Source organism: Malaclemys terrapin, chromosome 21, assembly GCF_027887155.1.
Source record: "Malaclemys terrapin pileata isolate rMalTer1 chromosome 21, rMalTer1.hap1, whole genome shotgun sequence".
Classification (NCBI taxonomy): Eukaryota; Metazoa; Chordata; order Testudines; family Emydidae; genus Malaclemys; species Malaclemys terrapin.
In genome coordinates, this window is record NC_071525.1 from 14,938,541 (window position 1) to 14,962,141 (window position 23,601).

Here is a 23,601-nt window from a genome sequence, read left to right on the forward strand (position 1 = left end):
TGCTACCCCATCCCAGCGCGTACAGGCAGACAGGGGTGAGGAATGGGTGTAGCCTTGACATCGCTCCCAGGTCACTGGCCAGAAGAGCTAAACTGTACAGAGAGATGACGGGTAAGACTGACAGCGGATTGCTTCCCCCTTTGCTCCCGGCAGTAGATCAGTTGTGCCTCTGAGAGTCACCAGCCACTGCTTGGTCAGGCCCAATACTGGCATAGCCCCTTACTCTGGCCAGACTGTGAGATTCCAGTCCTTGTAACAAGTTACAGCACACGGACTTTGTCTGCTGCTTGCCTCTTCTTGTGTCATTTTGAGATTGCTATTTTATAGATCTAGCGCCTCAGATACCATGGCTGCCACTGTACAGCAACTTCCATGTGGTTTTATGGCTGGAAATATTCTTTATCGTGCTGCATGGAAAATCCCCTCTGTAATTCCTTGGGAATAGTTCTATTACCTAGTCAGGAGGACACTCCTCAGTCCCAGCCCATCTCCCGTCCTGTTTCAGGTTGATGGGACAAAGACCCCTTTACCGGCCCAGCTGGGACCCATGGCCAACATCACCAGGGTGAAAAACATGGTGACTCTGAAAGCAGGCGCCAACGTGGAGATCCAGTTTAATGGCCGCCATGCTTTGTTTGTCCGTGTGGGCCCGGAGTATCGGGAGCAGCTGTGCGGGATGTGTGGGAACTTCAATGGGGATCGCAGGGATGATATAATCCTGCCCAATGGGGAGAGAGCTTCGAACGACGCAGAGTTTGGGAATGCCTGGACCTCTGACATCAGCCCACCAAGGTGTGTTTGTTATCTGTTGATCTTCCCTCTTTGTTGGTGACTGCCTGTTTCCATGGCCACATCTGCTCTTCTCCCTACACTTTGTTGCTCTAGATTATCGCCTCTTTCTCTGTTCAGTATATTGTCATGGCAGCATCTCCCCTTCCATTCCCATCTGGCAACCATTTTTTTTATAATGGAGATATCCCATCTCCTAGAACTGGAAGGGACCTTGAAAGGTCATCGAGTCCAGCCCCCTGCCTTCACTAGCAGGACCAAGTACTGATTTTGCCCCAGATTCCCAAGTGGCCCCCTCAAGGATTGAACTCACAACCCTGGGTTTAGCAGGCCAATGCTCAAACCACTGAGCTATCCCTCCCCCCCATAGAACACATGCCTTTGTCAATAAATTATTGATCTCTGTTTGTTTATACTCTACTCATTGTTCTTTACTCAGGGAGAAAATATCTTTACCTGACAAAGGTTTAAAGGGTCCCTAATGAAGCTGAGATGGTTAAGTGTTACCCTGGAAAAGGTCCAGAGAAGGGCAATGAAAAAGATTAGGGCTGTTTCCATATGAGGGGAGATTAAAACCAGGGATTGTTCCACTTAGAAAAGAGACGGCTAAAGGGGAATATGAAAATCATGAATGCTATGGAGAACATGAATAGGGACCTGTTATTTATCCCTTCACATAACACAAGAACTAGGGCTCACCTGATTAAATTAATGTGTCAGGTTTAAAAAAAAAAAAAAAAAAAGGAGGTACTTTTTCACACAACACGCAGGGTTTGTTGTGAAGGCCAGAAGTACAACTGGATTGAAAAATTAATTAGATAAGTTCCTGGAGGATAAGTCAGCAAATTGAAGAAGTATGAATTGGATGAATGGTCAATAAGGTGGATAGAAAGCTGGCTAGATCGTTGGGCTCAACAGGTAGTGATCAACGGCTCAATGTCTAGTTGGCAGCCGGTATCAAGCAGAGTGCCCCAAGGGTTGGTCCTGGGGCCGGTTTTGTTCAACATCTTCATTAATGATCTGGATGTTGGGATGGATTGCACCCTCAGCAAGTTTGTGGATGACACTAAAATGGGGAAGAGGTAGATACGCTGGAGGGTAGGGATAGGGTCCAGATTAATCTAAACAAATTGGAGGATTGGACCAAAATAAACCTGATGAGGTTCAACAAGGACAAGTGCAGAGTCCTGCACTTAGGAAGGAAGAATCCCAGGCACTGCTACAGGCTCGGGACCGACTGGCGAAGCGGCAGTTCTGCAGAAAAGGACTTGGGGATTACAGTGGATGAGAAGCTGTCTATGAGTCAGCAGTGTGCCCTTGTTTCCAAGAAGGCCAACGGCATATTGGGCTGCATTAGTAGGAACATTGCCAGCAGATCAAGGGAAGTGAGTATTCCCCTCTATTTGGCACAGGCAAGGCTACATCTGGAGTATTACATCCAGTTTTGGGCCCTCCACTACAGAAAGGATGTGGACAAATTGGAGAAAGTCCATCACAGGGCAACAAAAATGCTTAGGGGGTTGGAGCACATTATTTATGAGGAGAGTCTGAGGAAACTGGGCTTATTTAGTCTGCAGAAGAGAAGAATGAGGGGGGATTTGATAGCAGCCTTCAACTACCTGAAGGGGGATTCCAAAGAGGATGGAGCTCGGCTGTTCTCAGTGGTGGCAGATGAGACCATTGCTCCTTGTTCTGTCAAGTTGCAGTGAGGGAGGTTTAGATTGGATATCAGGAAAAACTATTTCACTAGGAGGATGGTGAAGCACTGGAATGGGTTACCTGGGGAGGTGGTGGAATCTCCATCCCTAGATGTTTTTAAGGCCCAGCTTGACAAAGCCCTGGCTGGGATGATTTAGTTGAGGTCGGTCCTGCTTTGAGCAGGGGGTTGGACTAGATGACCTCCTGAGGTCTCTTCCAACCCTGAGATTCTATGATTCTATAATAAATCCATCCATGGCTAATAACCAAGATAGTTAGGGATGCAACCCCATGCTCTGGGTGTCCCTCAACCTCCAACTGTCAGATGCTGGTACTAGACGACCGGGGATCACTCGATAATTGCCCTGTTCTGTTCACGCCCTCTGAAGCATCTGGCACCGGCCCTTGTCAGAAAGGATCCTTGGCTAGATGGACCATTGGTCTGACCCATTATGGCCATTCTACAGGACAATATTTGGTGCCCCGGATTATAAGGGTATATCTCACCTACCCTCCGCCATCCGTCTGCTCCCCTCTTGTGTCAGGCACAGCATTACTCTACAGACGAATGCTGCTCTCACAAAACTTCAGAGAACAGCATTTGTTCCTATTCTCATGTCTTGGCTGTTTATGATGGTGAAGCAAAGGAAAGGTCTCTTGTTCTGCAAGATTTCCCCTCACTGCAAGAGGACTTCCAATGTCCCCTGCAAGATATCACAGGCTCCCACCAATTCCCCCTGCAGGGGAATTGCGCTTTGTGGCAGGAACCCCAGTTTCCCTTTAAGAGCCCAATTCAGAAATGAGCCCTGACAGCTGGTTGAAAAGAGCAGGTCCGTGGATCAGGAACAGCTTGTATTAGGGAAACTCCTATAGATTCATAGATTCTAGGACTGGAAGGGAGCTCGAGAGGTCATCGAGTCCAGTCCCCTGCCCTCATGGCAGGACCAAATATTGCCTAGACCATCCCTGATAGACAGTTATCTAACCTACTCTTAAATACCTCCAGAGATGGACATTCCACAACTTCCCTAGGCAGTTTATTCCAGTGTTTAACCACCCTGACTGTTAGGAACTTTTTCCTAATGTCCAACCTAAACCTCCCTTGCTGCAATTTAAGCCCATTGCTTCTTGTTCTATCCTTAGAGGCTAAGGTGAATACGTTTTCTCCCTCCTCCTTATGACACCCTTTTAGATACCTGAAAACTGCTATCATGTCCCCTCTCAGTCTTCTCTTCTCCAGACTAAACAAACCCAATTCTTTCAGCCTTCCTTCATAGGTCATGTTCTCTAGACGTTTAATCATTCTTGTTGCTCTTCTCTGGACCCTCTCCAATTTCTCCACATCTTTCTTGAAATGCGGTGCCCAGAACTGGACACAATACTCCAGTTGAGGCCTAACCAGCACAGAGTAGAGCGGAAGAATGACTTCTCGTGTCTTGCTCACAACACACCTGTTAATGCATCCCAGAATGATTGCTTTTTTTGCAACAACATCACACTGTTGACTCATATTTAGCTTGTGGCACAGTTCTCCTTTTCCTTCCCCCCCGAACCGAATCTGCTCCCCCACATCACAGGTGGGAGTCACAGAGAGAGGAACTGATGCAGTAAGACAAAGACAATGGTCAGGAATTTGCCTCTGTGCATGTCCTGACTCTTTTGCAAAATGCCTCTTGATAAACTGCCGTGTAACTATTATTGATGTGACACTTCCAGGTGTAAGAATGACACTGGCTTCACTGAGCCCTGTCCAGAATTGTACGAGGTTGAGCAAGCGTGTGGGATCCTAACGAACCGCACCGGCCCGTTTGCTGAGTGTCACTGGCACGAGAGCCCAGCCCCTTACTACGAGGCCTGTGTCTACGACCTCTGCCAGTATGGATGGGGCAATCGCATGCTGTGCGCAGCCGTCGACTCCTATGAAGAGATGTGTGCTATTCACGGCGTGAAGACCGGTCACTGGGGAGAAGTGACTGGATGTGGTAAGCAATAAGGGGCTTTGCTTGTATTCAGCATTAGTTACACTCTTCCGAACAGCCTGGAACAGACAAGATCTAGAATGAGCTACTTATTCTATCCATGCAATGCAGGGTGCAGTATAATTGGTCCCCCAGTGCCTCTGCCTGAGGTTACGGGGCTGCTAATTTCAATGCCAGGATGGAGTCTGTCTTCACACCCCAACATTATGGGGCTGCAGGAGCCCAAACCGCACAGCATGGAGCAGCACAAAGAGAAGCTCCACGCAGCCCGTGTGCAACGCAAATGTACTAATCCCACAATTCTGCAGATAAGAGTGTGGGGAAAAGACCTTCCCAGTCCCAAATCAGAGTATTTATATGGGGTGAGCTAAAGAATGGCCCTGTGAGCCAGTGGCCTGGGGTAGCAGCCATTAATCTGGGGTTGTAGAGGTAGCTGTTATGCCTGGGTAAGGCAGAGGCCGGCATAACACAGCAGGGCAGTGGGGGACTTGCTGCAAGTGAACAGGAGACGTGGTGTGCACGGCCCCAGTATTTGGTCCTGCCATGCGGGCAGGGGACTGGACTCGATGACCTCTCGAGGTCCCTCCCAGTCCTAGAGTCTATGAATCTATGAATCTCAGTGGTATAGAAGGGAGAGGCTCCAGCCCAGCAGAAGGGTCCTCTACTGGGCACAGGGCACAGGCAGCGGAGTTGGCTCGCTCCTTCCCTGCACTCTCTGGGAGACATTCACCCCCATGTGATGGACCAGCCCAAGGCCTAGACCCGACTTGTGTCCCACTGACACCTTCAAAATAGGATTTAAGTCAGTGGTGCCCAAACTTTTCCTCTTGCGGCCCCCGTTACCAGTACCGGAATGTGTCTGTGCTCCCACAGCTCGTAAGCGGAGTCGCGGCCAGGCCGGAGGCTGCGGCCGGAGGGGCAGGGGCCAGGAGCTTGTGACCAAGCCATAGCCAAGAACAGAGCCATGGCTGCTGCTGCGGTTGGCAGCTCGGGCCGAGGCCCCAGCCGAGCTGGTGGCAGAGCGTGCTGGTGGCACTCTCTCCCCGCTCCTCCGTGGGGGCTGGCCAGTGCCCCCCCGATGTTGCTCCGCACGCCCCTAGCAGGGTGCACCCTGCAGTTTGGGCACGACTGATTTAAGTGCTTGGGTGACCCTCGCACAGGGGCCAGTTTCACCCGGAGAGGACGGGGGCAAGGTGGTGGCTGCCTCCCCCTTAAAGCAACAGCATTCTGTGTCTCCTACGCCAATTACTCCGTCTTCGTAGTCGGAAGGTGGAGATGCAAACCCTGCAGCCGCCTGAGCGCCCATCTCGTGTTCCTGTGTCACAGCGGTTTTTACATCTAGAAGGCGGTTGCCAATATAGGGGTGGAAGTTACCAAACCCTGTGCACTAGGGTTTAACCCTAGCAAATGGGACTTCTGTGTCTTCTGCATTGTCCTCTGGTGACTCTTTTTCCTCTATCCTAGACACCACCTGCCAAGCCAGTAATTATTATGACTTCTGTGGCCCTGCCTGCCCTGCCTCTTGTGCCAACCTTAGTGCACCCCTGCTCTGCACCAAGCCCTGCGTGGTGGGATGCTTCTGTAGGGAAGGGTATGTGCTGGACGCTGGACACTGTGTGCCTGTGAGCCGGTGCGGCTGCACGTTGAACGGTCAGTATCACCAGCTGGGAGAGGAGGTGATCCTGACAGACACTTGCAGCAGGAAATGCAGCTGCCGGCAGCCTGCCCAGCCCATGCAGTGCCAGGATCATGCCTGTGGGGCTCTGGAGATATGTAAAGTTGTGGATGGCGTCCGAGGCTGTTACCCTGTGAAGTTTGGCACCTTATGGGTGTTCGGCCACCCCCACTACACCACGTTTGACGGAGTCATGTTTGATTATCAAGGAGCCTGCAAGTACACCCTGAGCAAGTACTGTGGCCCCCCGGGGAGCCTCCCAGACTTCACCATCAAAGTGGCGAACGAGCCGAAAAGCTCCATTGCCGTGTCCTGGACGCGCCTGGTGGAGCTCGACGTCTACCGGGAGCGTATTGCTATAGCAGGGGGACAGTACGGCCAGGTGCAGGTAAGAGCATTTCACAGCTCAGCCCGGAAATGATCAGGTGAGAAAGCAAAAGCCCTGGACTGTCTTGTGGGGGGAGAAGACCCGCGCACTGTCCCCTTAGATGTGTTTGGGGGGAAAGCAGGATGTTGAGGTGTCTTACCTCCCACTGGGACTTTGAGATGCTGTCCAAGTGAAGCGGGGTCAGTGTCCCAAAGCCGTTAGTAGGGCAGCAACTTTGATCAAAGCCATAAGGGGCCGCGCAGGTGAACTCTGCATCCACGCTGCACCCCGCCACATCTCGCACGCTGCCATGGACGTCGGGCCTCATTGCCACGGGAGAGACCGGCAGGCAGTTCATGGACAGCTTGAAAGGTAAAGGCCCAGTGAGGCATCAATTCTCACTGATCCCCAGGTGTGCAGGGACACGGACCCAGATGTGATGTGACACAGTGTGTGCAGTGACTAAGGATGCCTAGAGATGTACAACAAAATAGGAAACCTTGCACTGCCATCACCAGGGACTCTAAACCGACCCCTCGGGGACCTGGGGCGGCTGCCTAGAGAGAACCAGAGCTTCCCTGTCAGTTGCAGGCAGTTTTGTGCTTTTTCAGGTAATTCCCCAGCCTACAGTCAGAGAAATTCTGAAGGTCTGAATGCCAAGCAAACAGTGCAGCCAAACCCCATGTCCCAATCCAAGGGCTCAGACCACAGCCCAGCTGGGAAATAGCTGTGAGCCAGAAATGCACAGTGGGGTTTGGCATGACAGCGAATGGCCCATGTCTCGCTTTCCCCTAGGTGAACGGATCCCTGGTCAATCTGCCCATGGTCCTTGCATCAGGCAAACTCTACGCCTATTTCAGCGGCTCGTCTGCTGTGCTCCAGACTGACTTTGGCCTCTCTGTGTCCTACGACTGGTCCCACTCTGTGTCGGTTTCTGTTTCTGAGATCTACTTTGGGTCACTGTGTGGACTCGGTGGGGATTTCAATGGGAACCAGAGTGATGATTTCCGGACCCCAAACGGTTCTGTGGTTCCTGATGCCGTCCCCTTTGGCAACAGCTGGAAGGATGCTGACTCCCCTTTTCACTGCACGGCTGTTGGGCTCCCAGCCCAATGTAATGAAGTGGAACTAGCCCAGTACAGATCTCAGCGCTACTGCGGGGTCATTGCAGACACTGCTGGGCCTTTTAAAGAGTGTAACCAGCCGGTTGCTGCTCAGATCCACTTGGAGAGCTGCGTGAGGGATGTGTGTGTGACTCGGGGCAGCCGTGAGACCCTGTGTCAAGTGCTTCGCAGTTATGCCCAGCGGTGCCAAAGTCGTGGCATTGCCATTGAGCCATGGAGACAGTGGGCTGGGTGCGGTAAGTAGATGATTCCAAATACTAGGAGAATCTTTGTTAGTTTTACCCCCCATATCTTTCTCCTTTATGTACCCACTCAAGCACTGGGCTGGGCCTTAGTGGTCCGGCCACTCTCTGTTCTTATCTTTCCTCCATTTTTATTCCTGCCTAGGAAGATTCCCTGCAGTGTTTCTCCCGTATTTCTAAACACTCCTTTCTTTCTTTCAGAGTTAACCTGCCCCGCCAACAGCCACTATGAGCTCTGTGGACCTTCCTGCCCGGCCTCTTGTGCCCACCCAGCTGTGCCCTCCCGCTGCCGGACTGCGTGTGAAGAAGGGTGCCAGTGTGACCCTGGCTTTGTGCTGAGTGGCACCGACTGTGTGCCTCGGGAGCAGTGCGGCTGCACCCACAATGGCAGATACCACCTGGCAGGGGAAAGCTTCTGGGAAGGAGAAAATTGCCAGAGATTGTGCAGATGTGACGGCTCCTCCCACGCTGTCCAGTGCTCCCGCTCTGCCTGTGCCCCGGGGGAATTCTGTGGCACTCGAAAGGGGGTTTATGGATGCCACAAACGAACCAACGGCATCTGCTGGGCTTCTGGGCTTCCCCATTACACTACGTTTGATGGGAAGCGATACGATTTCCAGGGCACCTGCAGATATGTCTTTGCTGAAGTGTGTGGGGCATCCCAGGCCTTACCCTTCTTCAGAGTGGAAGTGAAGAACGGAAACCTGCCCCGTGTTCCTGTGGCTGTGACCTCGGAGGTGTTTGTCCTTGTGAACAGGACTGAGATCCATCTGCAGAGAGGGCAGCACGGGACAGTCAAGGTAATTCCATGGGGCTAGCACTCTCAGGGAAGGCACTGTATCACCATCTGTGGAGATTTAACCAGCACCATCACTCAGAACTTCCTGAAACCGTCACAATTCATGCCATGACTACACCTGCGAGCTTACCACGACACAGCGGTACCGATGCAGCTGCTCTGTGCTGACAGGAAAGCTCTCTCCCATCGAAATAATTAAACTACCCCCAACCAGCGGCAGTAGCTGTGTCGGCATGAGAAGCTCTCCCACCGACATAGCTCTGTCCTCACCAGCGCTTATGTCAGTGTAACTTATGTCAGTCTGGGAGGAGGTTTTTTCACACCCCTGAGTGAGACAAGTTTTTCCGACATAAGTGGTTGTATAGACATAGCCTGAGGCTGAGATATTCCATGCCTGTCTCTGCCGGAGGAAACTGCTGGTGTAACATTTGATCTGAAAAAGTTTAGCTATTTATTCAAACAAGAAAAATGAACCCCCCACCCCCCACCCCAAGAATTTTCCTATTACAAACAGTTATTTCAGAGCTGATTTGAGCATGTCTAGTGTCAAAGCAGCTGGGGAGAGAACAGTGACATTGACCGGGGCACTAGTCACCATTAAGGAGAATTGTCTTTGAGAGTACGGGTGAAATTAGCTCTTTAGCTGTCTGACAATCGCACCTCACCCACATGCAGTACCTGCGGGATGATTTTTGCTCCTTTATCAATGCCCCAAATGAAGGAAAGTTGTGCTGTGCCTGGATCTTAGCTGTATAGCATTCAGAGGAGTGCAGTCTAAACCACTGCACACTTGCCAAGGTACAAACGACAGTGCCACCTGCTAGGGTGCACATGGACTGGATTGTGCTAGGTCTTCTTCAAGCAACCTCGGAAAGCAGGGCTGAGGGGGGAAAGGAAAGAGGCCAGTGCTCAGTTTGACTCACTGCACACAGGGCCGGCTCCAGGCACCAGCCCACCAAGCATGTGCTTGGGGCGGCGCCTGGAGGGGGGCGGCGTGGCGGGGCGCTCCGGCCCGAGAGCGGGACCGTGACTGGGCTCGCCGCCCTCCCCCCGGCGCTCCGGCCGGTCGGGGAGAGCGGGCCCTGGCCGGGCTCGCCACCCTCCCCCGAGCGCTCCGGCCGGTTGGGGAGAGCGGAAAGCCACGGCGGGATTGCCACCCTCCCCCCAGCGTTCTGGCCGCCAGGGGCTCTCTGCCCTCCCCCCGGCACTCTGGCCGCTGGGGGCTCTCCGCCCTGCTCCCAGCGCTCTGGCCGCCGGGGAGAGCGGAGAGCAGAGAGCTCTCCGCCCTCCCCTGCCGCGTTGGGGGGGCGGGGGCGGTGGGTGGCTTTTCTGCCTAGGGCGGCAAAAAAGCCAGAACCGGCCCTTACTGCACACCTGGTGTAGGAATGACTGTCATGGACCCCGTCTGGCATACAAAGGTCAGTACACTGCGGGAGAGGATGGCCACATGTGGAGGTTCGGAAATGGAATGATGAGAAGTAGTGATTAAAGGCTGTATGAACAGGCACATGCCCGGGGGAGTGTAGTTTGGATTGCGCATACACTCTGAAGATTAGCACTTCCTGACATGTCAGTGCCTTGCTGTGCATCCTTCCCCACCCTCATTGGTTTTATGCAATAGAAATTAAAGAGGGAGGGGGAAAGATGTCTTCATTATTCATCTTGCTTTGGGCCTAGGAGCCCTCGTCATGTTGTGCTCGGTGCTACACAAACACAAAACAAAAAGACGTCCAAGCTTAATTCTCCTACCTACGCCCTCCCTGCCCACACACCCCTTCAAATGCTCCGGGGTTGTTTCTTACAGCAAATTGTCCTATGCAGCTACAGGGAGAAGATGGGTTTAATAGCTCTCTGCTGATCAGATTACAGTGGGATTTCCCCTAAACTCCTCACCCATCACCAACTCTGCCTGCCACTGCCCTGTTGTTTTACAGTGTGATCCACCCCCTGGATTAATCTCTTTGGTGCTGTTTTCCCCCAATCAGATCGCTGGAGTGACTGTGACCCTCCCGGTGAATGTTAAAACACTAGGAGTTGCCATTTATCAGCATGGGCTGTACACGGTGCTGCAGACTCCCTTTGGGCTGAGTGTGAGCTACGACCTGGCCCACAGCCTCTTCATCAGCCTCCCCCCTGAGTACCGAGGCCAGACCTGTGGGCTGTGCGGGAACTTCAATGGGGCCGCTGAGGATGATTTTGTGATGCGTAACGGCTCCCTAGGGAAGGACGCCTTCCACTTCGCTGCAGACTGGAAGTCGGAGGATGTCCCTGGCTGTGACGACGGCTGCTCTGATTCCTGCCCTGGGTGTGAAGAGGAGGAAAGTCTGGTGCAGTCCAAGTCCCGGTGCTGGGTGATCCAGGACCCCGATGGGCCATTCTCCGCTTGCCACTCCCAGATTGACCCAGGCCACTATCTGTCTGATTGCATCTTTGACCTGTGTGTGTCAGGAGGGGAGAGCAATGCCCTGTGCCAGTCCATTCAGACATACGCAGCCGCCTGCCAGAGAGCGAATGTCTCCATCTCACCTTGGAGGAACGAGTCCTTCTGTGGTAAGCAGAGACCATGTTTGTGTTTTGCTTTTTAAATGGAAAGTGTCTCGTTTGTGACTTGAGATGTTGCCACAAACAATGGCCGGTGATGTCACGTGTCAGGAGCCATTGGCTCCTAAGAACATACAGGTTGAGTGCTTGTTCCTCAAACATCTGAGCACGGCAGTGAATGCCCAGTGGTCACCAGCTTCACATCCTGGCTTAGCTTGAACATCCGTTAACAGAACGACCCAACTTGGGTCAGTTTCACTCACCTGCTGCCTGAGAAAAATGGCACCAAAGCTATTTGCCAGGGGAGGAGGAGAGGCAGGAGCGCCCCTTGTGAAGGAGACCTGAGTTGAGGAAGCTGTGAAAGAAAAGGGTGGGGATAGCTCAGTGGTTGGAGCATTGGCTTACTAAACCCAGGGTTGTGAGTTCAATCCCTAAGGGGGCCACCTAGGGATCTGGGGCAAAAAATCAGTACTTAATCCTGCTAGTGAAGGCAGGGGGCTGCAGTCAATGACCTTTCAGGGTCCCTTCCAACTCTATGAGATAGGTATAGCTCCATATTATTTTTTATTATTAAAGAGAGGGAGCGAGAGCGCGCTCCCCTTCTCCTTTCCAGCAGTCTGCAAGGGAGGCTTCACATTTATCAGATGCCAATGGCAGCAGTTGCTACAAAAAGATGGAGCCCACAGACAGCCCCCTGGTAGGAATCCCAGCTCCCTTTCCCAGCAGGTGGGGGACAGTTTCCTACTAGGATGTTGCCCTGGCGCTTTGCAGTGGTGTGTGGGGGGAGAATGGGATGCTTCCTTTGTACCTACAAGCTGGTAGGTGTCTGGCAAAGTTCTCCCGCCCTGTCCTAGTGGCTTTGCTCACTTCAGCTCCCGGAAACATCCTGAACTGGGCAGGACTGCCAAGGCCCTCTATCCCCTGCTGTGAATTCTGGGCTCCCCAGCTGGTGCCTTTTCATACCTTGTTCTGGAAACTCCAAGCGCCTCTCCCCGGGATTAACACCGGATCTTTTCTCTTCCTGCTCCTTCCTCTTTGCCAGCCCCAGGATGCCCAGCAAACAGTCACTACAAGCTCTGCGAGCCCCCCTGCCGGGATTCCTGTGCACGCCACTTGATCCAGGCTCACTGCAGCCATCTGTGTGCCGAAGGCTGTTTCTGCAACGACGGGTACCTGCGCAGCGGGGCCAGCTGCGTTCCAGAGAAGCAGTGCGGCTGCGTGCACAACGGGCTGCACTACCCGGTAAGTTTCCTGGCGGGCGCTTTCCTGGCTCCAGTGTACTGAGGAGACCTTTTGGCAAAACAGTTTTTTCCATCAGAAAATGCAATTTTCACCTTTTTTTGTCAAAATCAAAATGTTTTGTCGGAACTTGTCGATTTCAACAAAACTGCGTTGGTTACGTCATCGTTTGGTTCATTTCATTTTGACATATATTAAACTATTTCCTTGCATGTCTTCACGTTTCTAATATTGAATGTGCTATAAATATTGGGGTAAATATATTATGATGTTTTACATGATCTAAACAAAATGTTTTTAGCTTAGTGAAACAAAACAGTTTGACATGACCTAAACAAAACATTTTGATGGCTCCAAATCCATTGTTCTGGAATCTTCATTTTGCAGGAAACTTCAGCATTTAGTTCAGTTTGGAATGAAAACTAAGTTCCAAATGTTGGCCGTTCGCATAGAACGGAAATCCTGTTTTCCGACCAGCTCTGCTACTGAGCCCCGTGAGAGGTGTCCAATTGACAGGGAAAGCCACAGAGAAACCTGGGATTCCCAGGATCCCATTTCCCCACTTACCTCAGGGCTTTGGTCTCCTTCCCCCGGTGAACCTAGTTTAAAGCCCTCCTCACTAGGTTAGCCAGCTTGCTGGCGAAGATGCTCTTCCCTCTCTTCGTTAGGTGGAGCCCGTCTCTGCCTAGCACTCCTTCTTCTTGGAACACCATCCCATGGTCGAAGAATCCAAAGCCTTCTCTCCGACACCACCTGCGTAGCCATTCGTTGACTTCCACGATTCGACGGTCTCTACCCCGGCCTTTTCCTTGCACAGGGAGGATGGACGAGAACACCACTTGCGCCTCAAACTCCTTTATCCTTCTTCCCAGAGCCACGTAGTCTGCAGTGATCCGCTCAAGGTCATTCTTGGCAGTATCATTGGTGCCCACGTGGAGAAGCAGGAAGGGGTAGCGATCCGAGGGCTTGATGAGTCTCGGCAGTCTCTCCGTCACATCGTGTATCCTAGCTCCTGGCAAGCAGCAGACCTCTCGGTTTTCCCGGTCAGGACGGCAGATAGATGACTCAGTCCCCCTGAGGAGGGAGTCCCCGACCACCACCACCCTCCTCCTCCTCTTGGGAGTGGTGGTCGTGGAACCCCCATCCCTAGGACAGTGCATCTTTTGCCTTCCAATCGGTGGAGTCTCCTTCTGCTCCCTTCCCTCAGATGGGCCATCTAGTCCACTCTCCGCATTAGCACCTGTAGAGAGAACATGGAAACGATTCCTCACCTGTATCTCCATTGCTGGTGCATGGACGCTCCTCTTTCTTCTTCTGGAGGTCACATGCTGCCAAACCTCCTCACAATCCTTCTGTCCCTGCTGCGCCTGCTCTGAATCTTCAGAACATTGTGGCCGTAGAAGCATCTCCTGACGTCTGTCCAGGAAATCTTCATTTTCCCTTATGCAACGCAGAGTTGATACTTGTTTCTCCAGCCCTCGAACCTTCTCCTCCAATATGGAGACCAGCTTGCACTTTGTGCAGACAAAGTCGCTTCTGTCCTGCGGAAGAAAGACAAACATGGCACAACCTGTGCAGGTTACAACAGCTGATCGCTCACCTTCCATATCACCGTCCTCTTAGGAGCTTCCTCAACTGTTGCAGGAACTACTCGGAGAAACCTGCAGATGAAAGCCTCAGTGCGCTCTCCCCAGGCAAACTCCCGCTGTTAGCCTCTGCTGTTCGCCGCTCAGCTGGTTCGCTGCTGACTGCCCTTATATACCAGTCAGGCCCACTCAAGGCCCAGCTGGAACAAAGCACTCCCAATTCACACTTTTCAAACAAACAAGCAAGCAATCAAGCACACGGTCAAACTGACCAACTGTCCCAGCAGCAGACACTCAGATACTCACCAACACAGCCCCCCTAATGCAGCACTTAGCGTACCTCCTCTCGGACAGCTCCCAGGCAAACTCCCGCTGTTAGCCTCTGCTGTTCGCCGCTCAGCTGGTTCGCTGCTGACTGCCCTTATATACCAGTCAGGCCCACTCAAGGCCCAGCTGGAACAAAGCACTCCCAATTCACACTTTTCAAACAAACAAGCAAGCAATCAAGCACACGGTCAAACTGACCAACTGTCCCAGCAGCAGACACTCAGATACTCACCAACACAGCCCCCCTAATGCAGCACTTAGCGTACCTCCTCTCGGACAGCTCCCAGGCAAACTCCCGCTGTTAGCCTCTGCTGTTCGCCGCTCAGCTGGTTCGCTGCTGACTGCCCTTATATACCAGTCAGGCCCACTCAAGGCCCAGCTGGAACAAAGCACTCCCAATTCACACTTTTCAAACAAACAAGCAAGCAATCAAGCACACGGTCAAACTGACCAACTGTCCCAGCAGCAGACACTCAGATACTCACCAACACAGCCCCCCTAATGCAGCACTTAGCGTACCTCCTCTCGGACAGCTCCCAGGCAAACTCCCGCTGTTAGCCTCTGCTGTTCGCCGCTCAGCTGGTTCGCTGCTGACTGCCCTTATATACCAGTCAGGCCCACTCAAGGCCCAGCTGGAACAAAGCACTCCCAATTCACACTTTTCAAACAAACAAGCAAGCAATCAAGCACACGGTCAAACTGACCAACTGTCCCAGCAGCAGACACTCAGATACTCACCAACACAGCCCCCCTAATGCAGCACTTAGCGTACCTCATCTCGGACAGCTCCCAGGCAAACTCCCGCTGTTAGCCTCTGCTGTTCGCCGCTCCAACAGAGACTAATCCCAGGAATAACAGAGACTTGGTGGGATAACTCACATGACTGGAGTACTGTCATGGATGGATATAAACTGTTCAGGAAGGACAGGCAGGGCAGAAAAGGTGGGGGAGTTGCGTTGTATGTAAGAGAGGAGTATGACTGCTCAGAGCTCCGGTATGATACTGCAGAAAAACCTGAGAGTCTCTGGATAAAGTTGAGAAGTGTGAGCAACAAGGGTGATGTCGTGCTTGGAGTCTGCTATAGACCACCAGACCAGGGGGACAAGGTGGACGAGGCTTTCTTCTGGCAACTAGCAGAAGTTGCTAGATCACAGGCCCTGGTTCTCATGGGAGACTTTAATCACCCTGATATCTGCTGGGAGAGCAATACAGCGGTGCACAGGCAATCCAGGAAATTTTTGGAAAGTGTAGGGGACAATTTCCTGGTGCAAGTGCTGGAGGAACCAACTAGGGGCAAAGCTTTTCTTGACCTGCTGCTCACAAACAGGGAAGAACTAGTAGGGGAAGCAAAAGTGGATGGGAACCTGGGAGGCAGTGACCATGAGATGGTCGAGTTCAGGATCCTGACACAAGGAAGAAAGGAGAGCAGCAGAATACAGACCCTGGACTTCAGAAAAGCAGACTTTGACTCCCTCAGGGAACAGATGGGCAGGATCCCCTGGGAGAATAACATGAAGGGCAAAGGGGTCCAGGAGAGCTGGCTGTATTTTAAAGAATCCTTATTGAGGTTGCAGGAACAAACCATCCCGATGTGTAGAAAGAATAGTAAATATGGCAGGCGACCAGCTTGGCTAAACAGTGAAATCCTTGCTGATCTTAAACGCAAAAAAGAGGCTTATAAGGAGTGGAAGATTGGACAAATGACCAGGGAGGAGTATAAAAATATTGCTCAGGCGTGCAGGAGTGAAATCAGGAAGGCCAAATCACACTTGGAGTTGCAGTTAGCAAGAGATGTTAAGAGTAACAAGAAGGGTTTCTTCAGGTATGTTAGCAACAAGAAGAAAATCAAGGAAAGTGTGGGCCCCTTACTGAATGAGGGAGGCAACCTAGTGACCGAGGATGTGGAAAAAGCTAATGTACTCAATGATTTTTTTGCCTCTGTCTTCACGCACAAGGTCAGCTCCCAGATTGCTGCACTGGGCAGTACAGCATGGGGAGAAGGTGGCCAACCCTCTGTGGAGAAAGAAGTGGTTCGGGACTATTTAGAAAAACTGGACGTGCACAAGTCCATGGGGCCAGATGCGCTGCATCCGAGGGTGCTAAAGGAGTTGGCGGGTGAGATTGCAGAGCCATTAGCCATTATTTTTGAAAACTCATGGCGATCGGGGGAGGTCCCAGATGACTGGAAAAAGGCTAATGTAGTGCCCATCTTTAAAAAAGGGAAGAAGGAGGATCCGGGGAACTACAGGCCAGTCAGCCTCACCTCAGTCCCTGGAAAAATCATGGAGCAGGTCCTCAAGGAATCAATTATGAAACATTTAGAGGAGAGGAAAGTGATCAGGAACAGTCAGCATGGATTCACGAAGGGGAAGTCGTGCCTGACTAACCTAATTGCCTTCTATGATGAGATAACTGGCTCTGTGGATGAGGGGAAAGCAGTGGATGTGTTATTTCTTGACTTTAGCAAAGCTTTTGATACTGTCTCCCACAGTATTCTTGCCACCAAGTTAAAGAAGTATGGGCTGGATGAATGGACTGTAAGGTGGATAGAAAGCTGGCTAGATCGTCGGGCTCAACGGGTAGTGATCAATGGCTCCATGTCTAGTTGGCAGCCGGTTTCAAGTGGAGTGCCCCAAGGGTCGGTCCTGGGGCCGGTTTTGTTTAATATCTTTATTAATGATCTGGAGGATGGTGTGGACTGCACTCTCAGCAAGTTTGCAGATGACACTAAACTAGGAGGCGTGGTAGATACACTAGAGGGTAGGGATCGGATACAGAGGGACCTAGACAAATTAGAGGATTGGGCAGAAAAAAACCTGATGAGGTTCAACAAGGACAAGTGCAGAGTCCTGCACTTAGGACGGAAGAATCCCATGCACTGCTACAGACTAGGGACCGAATGGCTAGGTAGCAGTTCTGCTGAAAAGGACCTAGGGGTCACAGTGGACGAGAAGCTGGATATGAGTCAACAGTGTGCTCTTGTTGCCAAGAAGGCTAACGGCATTTTGGGCTGTATAAGTAGGGGCATTGCCAGCAGATCGAGGAACGTGATCGTTCCCCTTTATTCGACATTGGTGAGGCCTCATCTGGAATACTGTGTCCAGTTTTGGTCCCCACACTACAAGAAGGATGTGGAAAAATTGGAAAGAGTCCAGCGGAGGGCAACAAAAATGATTAGGGGTCTGGAGCACATGACTTATGAGGAGAGGCTGAGAGAACTGGGATTGTTTAGTCTCCAGAAGAGAAGAATGAGGGGGGATTTGATAGCAGCCTTCAACTACCTGAAGGGGGGTTCCAAAGAGGATGGAGCTCGGCTGTTCTCAGTGGTGGCAGATGACAGAACAAGGAGCAATGGTCTCAAGTTGCAGTGGGGGAGGTCCAGGTTGGATATCAGGAAAAACTATTTCACTAGGAGGGTGGTGAAACACTGGAATGCGTTACCTAGGGAGGTGGTGGAGTCTCCTTCCTTGGAGGTTTTTAAGGCCCGGCTTGACAAAGCCCTGGCTGGGATGATTTAGCTGGGAATTGGTCCTGCTTTGAGCAGGGGGTTGGACTAGATGACCTCTTGAGGTCCCTTCCAACTCTGATATTCTATGATTCTATGATTCTATACCCTGATAATCTATGATAAACTCTGTTACTTCACTCACCTCTGTGGCTGCTTCGGTCACATCACCGGAGCTTTTAACCAGGGGATAGATCCTACATCTGCATGGCCTAAGTGCACCCTTGTAGAGCAATGGGATTCCATGTGGATGTGCTAATCTACCCATGTCCCTGGGCCAGCCAACTCTCATGCACCCCCTCATGGTCTAGGGTTATGCTACAGGCAGCCTGCCTCAGTTTCCCCTCTTGTTCCAATAAAACTTCCCTTCAGGTTTTTGCTTGGTCAAAAATTCCCCTCCTTGGGGACTAGGTTTATTAATGTAAAAGAACCACAAATAAAACTCAAAATCCCAAACAGAATCCATAATGCAAGGTTTCTCCTCCTCCCCCAAGGACTTCCTGCATGGGGCCTTTGCAGCCTCTCCCCTGCTTGGTCAGGGTCTCTCCCAGACTCCCCTGGTCTCAGGGTCTTCCTGGTAGGTGCTTTTCCTCACTCTCTGCAGACTCTCTCACAGCCACGGCTGACCTTTCTAGGGAATAACCTGATTCACCCCGGGTGGGGCTCGTTCTGTCGCTAGGGCTGGCTAGCCCCAGCCCTTAAGGGGCGAGTCACCTGTCACCTGCAGCACCTTCTTGGACTGGGACTTAATCTCTCACTTACGATTTGGGCTATTTCCCTTCTTTCCACCCCATGCTTGCTTCTACAGCTACGCTCTCCTGACTGGTTTCTGTCTGTTACCCCTGCAGGTTGGGGACCGGGTCTGGCTCTCTGGTTGCCAGGAAAGGTGCAGCTGTGACGGCCATTTCAATTTTCATTGCGTCCCCGCCAGCTGTAACCCCGGCCAGCAGTGTGCTGTGAAGGACGGGAAGTTGGGCTGCCAGAGCCAGCTGAGCACGTGCACGGTGACAGGGGACCCTCACTACTTCACCTTCGATGGGGCTGTGGCCCATTTCCAGGGCACGTGCGCCTACGAGATCTCACACACCTGCAACTCCTCCCTCAACTTCTCCTTCCGGGTGGTGGCCGAAAACAGGCACCGCAGGAATCGCCGAGTCTCTTTCGTGTCCCGGGTGGACGTCTGGCTCGAGAGAGGGGATCAGAATGTGCACATTGTCCTAGGGGACAGCAAGGCTGCTGAGGTTAGCGTGGAAACATTTGAAAGGAGCTCCAGCCCCAGGAAGCCCTCCCTGTCCGACCCCAGCACAGCCCCTGCTAGTGAACGCTGCTCCCCAGGGGATCCCAGCCCCTCACCCCTCCGATCCCAGCACAGCCCCTGCTAGTGAACGCTGCTCCCCAGGGGATCCCAGCCCCTCACCCCTCCGATCCCAGCACAGCCCCTGCTAGTGAACGCTGCTCCCCAGGGGATCCCAGCCCCCACCCCTCCGACCCCAGCACAGCCCCTGCTAGTGAACGCTGCTCCCCGGGGGATCCCAGCCCCCCACCCCTCCGACCCCAGCACAGCCCCTGCTAGTGAACGCTGCTCCCCGGGGGATACCAACCTCCCACCCCTCCGATCCCAGCACAGCCCCTGCTAGTGAACGCTGCTCCCCGGGGGATCCCAGCCCCCCACCCCTCCGATCCCAGCACAGCCCCTGCTAGTGAACGCTGCTCCCCAGGGGATCCCAGCCCCCACCCCTCCGATCCCAGCACAGCCCCTGCTAGTGAACGCTGCTCCCCGGGGGATCCCAGCCCCCCACCCCTCCGACCCCAGCACAGCCCCTGCTAGTGAACGCTGCTCCCCGGGGGATCCCAGCCCCCACCCCTCCGATCCCAGCACAGCCCCTGCTAGTGAACGCTGCTCCCCGGGGGATCCCAGCCCCCCACCCCTCCGACCCCAGCACAGCCCCTGCTAGTGAACGCTGCTCCCCGGGGGATCCCAGCCCCTCACCCCTCCGATCCCAGCACAGCCCCTGCTAGTGAACACTGCCCCCTGAACCACCACCCCCATTCCAGCGCCCCTGGTCTGTGGCGCTAAGACTTCTGGGCATGTGTCATGGCCCTTAGTGCTGCAATAAACTGAGCCGCTCCATTAATTCGTTCCCAGTGCACGGCGAGAGAGCGTCTGTCCTTCCTGGGCAGGGCTGGGGGGGTGTTGGGAAGGCACTGAAGTGACACTAGTCGGCATCCAGATTTCAGGGGAGCTGTGATGAATTGTGCTCGCTCAGCGTTTGGCCTCTGCCCCCTCTCAGGCCAGCCAACATGAGGTCAAAGCCCCACCAGCCTCGTGTGCAGGGTGTGTGAGACCGGGACTCCAGGCGGGTGCTAGGCCATGCCTTAGCTTGCTGGGAAGAGATGGCTCTTGAGCAGGGACTGTTCGGTTGTGCTGCTCTGAGCGCAGTGGGGTCCTGGCCTGTGACTGGGCTCACACGCGCCCCTACAATATAAATGAGGAGGGAAATCAGTTTTTGGGGCCTCAACCTAGAACCTGCTGAACATCTCTGCTTCCCAGCCCCCGCCCCCCTTCAGCTCAGCCCTGGTGGTCTGGTGCCCCCAGGGCTGTTCCAGGCCAGGGGCTCCATGATTGCAAGGCTTTGGCCTCCCCCCGGGGGAATCGCGCCTGGCGGGTGGTGTCTGAGCGGCGCTCACTGCCCTGCGTCCTCTGCTCTTTCAGGTTAACGGGGCGAGGGTGAGCCTGCCGCACGCCCTGGGCCCTCTGGGCAGCGTGTCCAGGATCAGAAACCTGCTGACCATCCAGACCCCAGCCAACGTGGAGATCCAGTTTAACGGGCGCCACACGTTGTTCATCCGCGTGGGCCCGGAGTATCGGGGGCGGCTGTGCGGGATGTGCGGGAACTTCAATGGCATCCGCAGGGACGATAAAGTCCTGCCCAGCGGGGAGAGAGCCCGGAGTGACGCAGAGTTTGGGAACGCCTGGAAGGCTGAGCCCAGCCCGGCCAGGTTTGTGGGATCCTGGTGGACCAACGGGATCCCTGGGGATGTTTGGTAGCTGTTTACCGGAGAAATTAACTGAGGCTTTCGCATTGGGATAGGTCATTGTAGGAGTGGAAGCTGCTGGACTGGGCTGGGAGGCAGAGCTCACAAATGAGGCTCTGGGAATTGGCAGTGATGAGACAGCTGCTTGGTGACTTGTTTGGGTCTCAGGCCTGTTCCTCGTGGTACGGGCAGATGAATGGAGTGGAGGGAGTGGGGAGAGCTGGGTGATCAGATGAATGGAGCAGGTGGGGGTAGAGAGAGAAAGTGACAAACTCTTATTCCATTACTTTTTAAGAACTAATTATTTCCTGTTCACTTCACTGTAGGTTGAGGACAGGACCTGTGCACGCGTGTCTGTGTGTGTGCGTGTCTCTGTATGCGCGTGTGTGTGTGTGCATTCGCCTGTCTGTGTGCGTGTCTGCACATGCGTCTGTGTGTGCGCGTCTGTGTGTGCGCATTCGCCTGTGTCTGTGTGCGTCTGCACACGCGTCTGTGTGAATGCGTCTGTGTGTGCGCGTCTGTGTGCGTGTGCATTCGCCTGTGTCTGTGTGCATCTGCACACGCGTCTGTGTGTGTGTGCATTCGCCTGCATCTTTGTGTGTGCACGCATGTTGTGACAGGCTCCTCTTTCCCCTCCCCTACCTCTCACCCAAGTCCCATCCCCTCCCCTTCCCCCGAAGCACGCTGGGCTTCATTTATTTGTGTGCATGAGAAATCACAAGCTGAAGCGGCCCTGGGAGATGTGCTGTAGGCTGGCACAGTGCATGTTGCTGGGAGGCAAAGCTTAATACAGAGCTCAGAAGGGTCCCTGGTGGGAGTGGGGGGAGGGTCAGACACTCCCTAGGTGATACTAGAGAGAGCCACTCCCTTTGCCCTGCCCCGGGTACTGCTAACTTCCCTTTGTTCCAGGTGTTTGGATGACATCGACTCCCCCGAGCCCTGCAGCGACCCCCTGGAGTTTGAAGAGCTCTGCGGGACCCTGACTAGCCAATCGGGACCATTTGCCGAGTGCCACTGGCATGTGGACCCTGCCCCATTTTACTCCTCCTGCCTGTACGACATGTGCCACTACGGGACGGCCAATGGGATGCTGTGCATGGCCATTGCCTCCTATGAAGAGCTGTGCAGCCTTGAGGGGATACGCGTTGGCGCCTGGAGATCATCTGCGCAGTGCCGTGAGCACCAGTTCCACCTGCAGGCCTGGGGACAGAGCACTGGGTTGGGGAATTTGGGAGTGTTGAGATTGAGCCTGAAATCTTGGAGGAGCCATAAAGCCAATGACCTGATCCCCCATAGTCATTAAAACCCTTTGGGGAGCATCCGGTGTCCTAGTCACATCCCCATTTGGGTATTTACATTCTTCCTCCTCCGTTCTCAAACGAGGTTTCTCCTCCACTTCCTGCCACAACACACTGTGCAGTGTTCCTGTAGGCTGCACCTCACCCCAGGGGTGGCTGCATTTCAGCACTGTGTGAACAATCCCTATATGGTATTTGTGTGGCTGCTAAAACAGCCGCTTTGTCCCACTCCTGAACTGGTTGCATTGCGGCACCGGCAGAGCAGCGTTGCTCTGTGACTGCTAGCCCGCTGTTGGGGCCCACCCCAGAAGCAGCCACCTTTCAGCCCCACTGAGCTATTAATCTGCTGCCTGTGCCCAGCCCAGAGGCGGCTGTATTCCGGTGTGAGGTGAGGGAACGCTGTGATTTGCCAAGTGCTTTGTGATGCATTGAACTGGAAAGGCTCGAGAAATGTACAAGTTGCCCTTAGAAATACAGGGGATTGGGTAGATCAGAGAACAGCCGCAGGTACAATCAACAGGTGGGCTGGAGCAGGTCCCTCCTTGCTGCTACTAAACTCTGATTCACTCTGCAGCCGTGCGTGACCCATGTGTCGGTCTGGCCTGCGGGGAGGACGAGTGGTGCGGCGAGCAGGCAGGGAGATGGGGCTGTTACTGCTACAGGGCTTCTGAGCCCATCCAAGTGGCTGACTATGGTAAAGAGCCATTTCTGGTCCCTTCCTCTCACTCCTGGTTTCCTCCGGCACTCAAGGCATGGAAATCTATCCGTACTTTCCACGGCAAACGGCCTCTGCCGGGCTATGTCTGCCGCGAATGCCTTGGCTCCGGGAACGGGGGGCAGCAGATTTCCCAAGCTTATGTCTCTCGTCATCACACAGTGCGAGGGGCAGTGATTAGAGGCAAGGAGCTTGGCACAGGGTTATGCTGGGGAAAGAGTTGGCAACAAAGACAACTCTGGGCTCTAATTCTGGCTCAGGCACCAGCACCTCATGTGTCTCCTAAATGTCCTGAGTCTTTATCGTGCCAGACGGAAACGTGGGTAAAAGGCTAGGCTGCTCGGGGGAGGGGAGGAGACGGGACCTCCAGATTCAGATGGGGTGCCAGCTGTCTCCCTCTCCAAGCCCCTGTCATCTGCCTGCTCCCTCTCTGCCGCCAAGGCAGCTGACTCCCAACCCCGGCCATCAGGGGTCTGGCTGCAGTGCCTAGCACGTGCGTGGACTCTCGGCCGACAGTGGGCGAGTTCTCAGAGCTCTCGTTGAAGGAAGGGTTACCAGGCCCATGGAGTGGGCAAAGGAGCCCAGTGTCCCATGGGCTTGCAGCTCCACAGCGCCAATAGGCTCTGCTTGGCACACCAGGAACCAGGGCACAGCCCTGCGCCTGGAGAGGCCCCACGCGAC

The 23,601-nt window shown here is 53.6% G+C and overlaps 1 protein-coding gene across 1 annotated transcript in view; it reads left to right on the forward strand.

The window, feature by feature from the left end:
• The window catches only part of LOC128827342 (IgGFc-binding protein-like), a 33,003-nt gene that overhangs the window by 1,950 nt on the left and 7,452 nt on the right, over positions 1-23,601 (forward strand). The window contains exons 3-13 of the mRNA XM_054011199.1: positions 506-792; positions 4,204-4,469; positions 5,931-6,529; positions 7,304-7,868; positions 8,076-8,674; positions 10,521-11,223; positions 12,257-12,456; positions 18,720-19,112; positions 20,585-20,871; positions 21,817-22,082; positions 22,780-22,899. Coding sequence (XP_053867174.1) covers positions 506-792; positions 4,204-4,469; positions 5,931-6,529; positions 7,304-7,868; positions 8,076-8,674; positions 10,521-11,223; positions 12,257-12,456; positions 18,720-19,112; positions 20,585-20,871; positions 21,817-22,082; positions 22,780-22,899 — 4,285 coding nt within the window. The remainder of the gene's footprint in view (positions 1-505; positions 793-4,203; positions 4,470-5,930; positions 6,530-7,303; positions 7,869-8,075; positions 8,675-10,520; positions 11,224-12,256; positions 12,457-18,719; positions 19,113-20,584; positions 20,872-21,816; positions 22,083-22,779; positions 22,900-23,601) is intronic.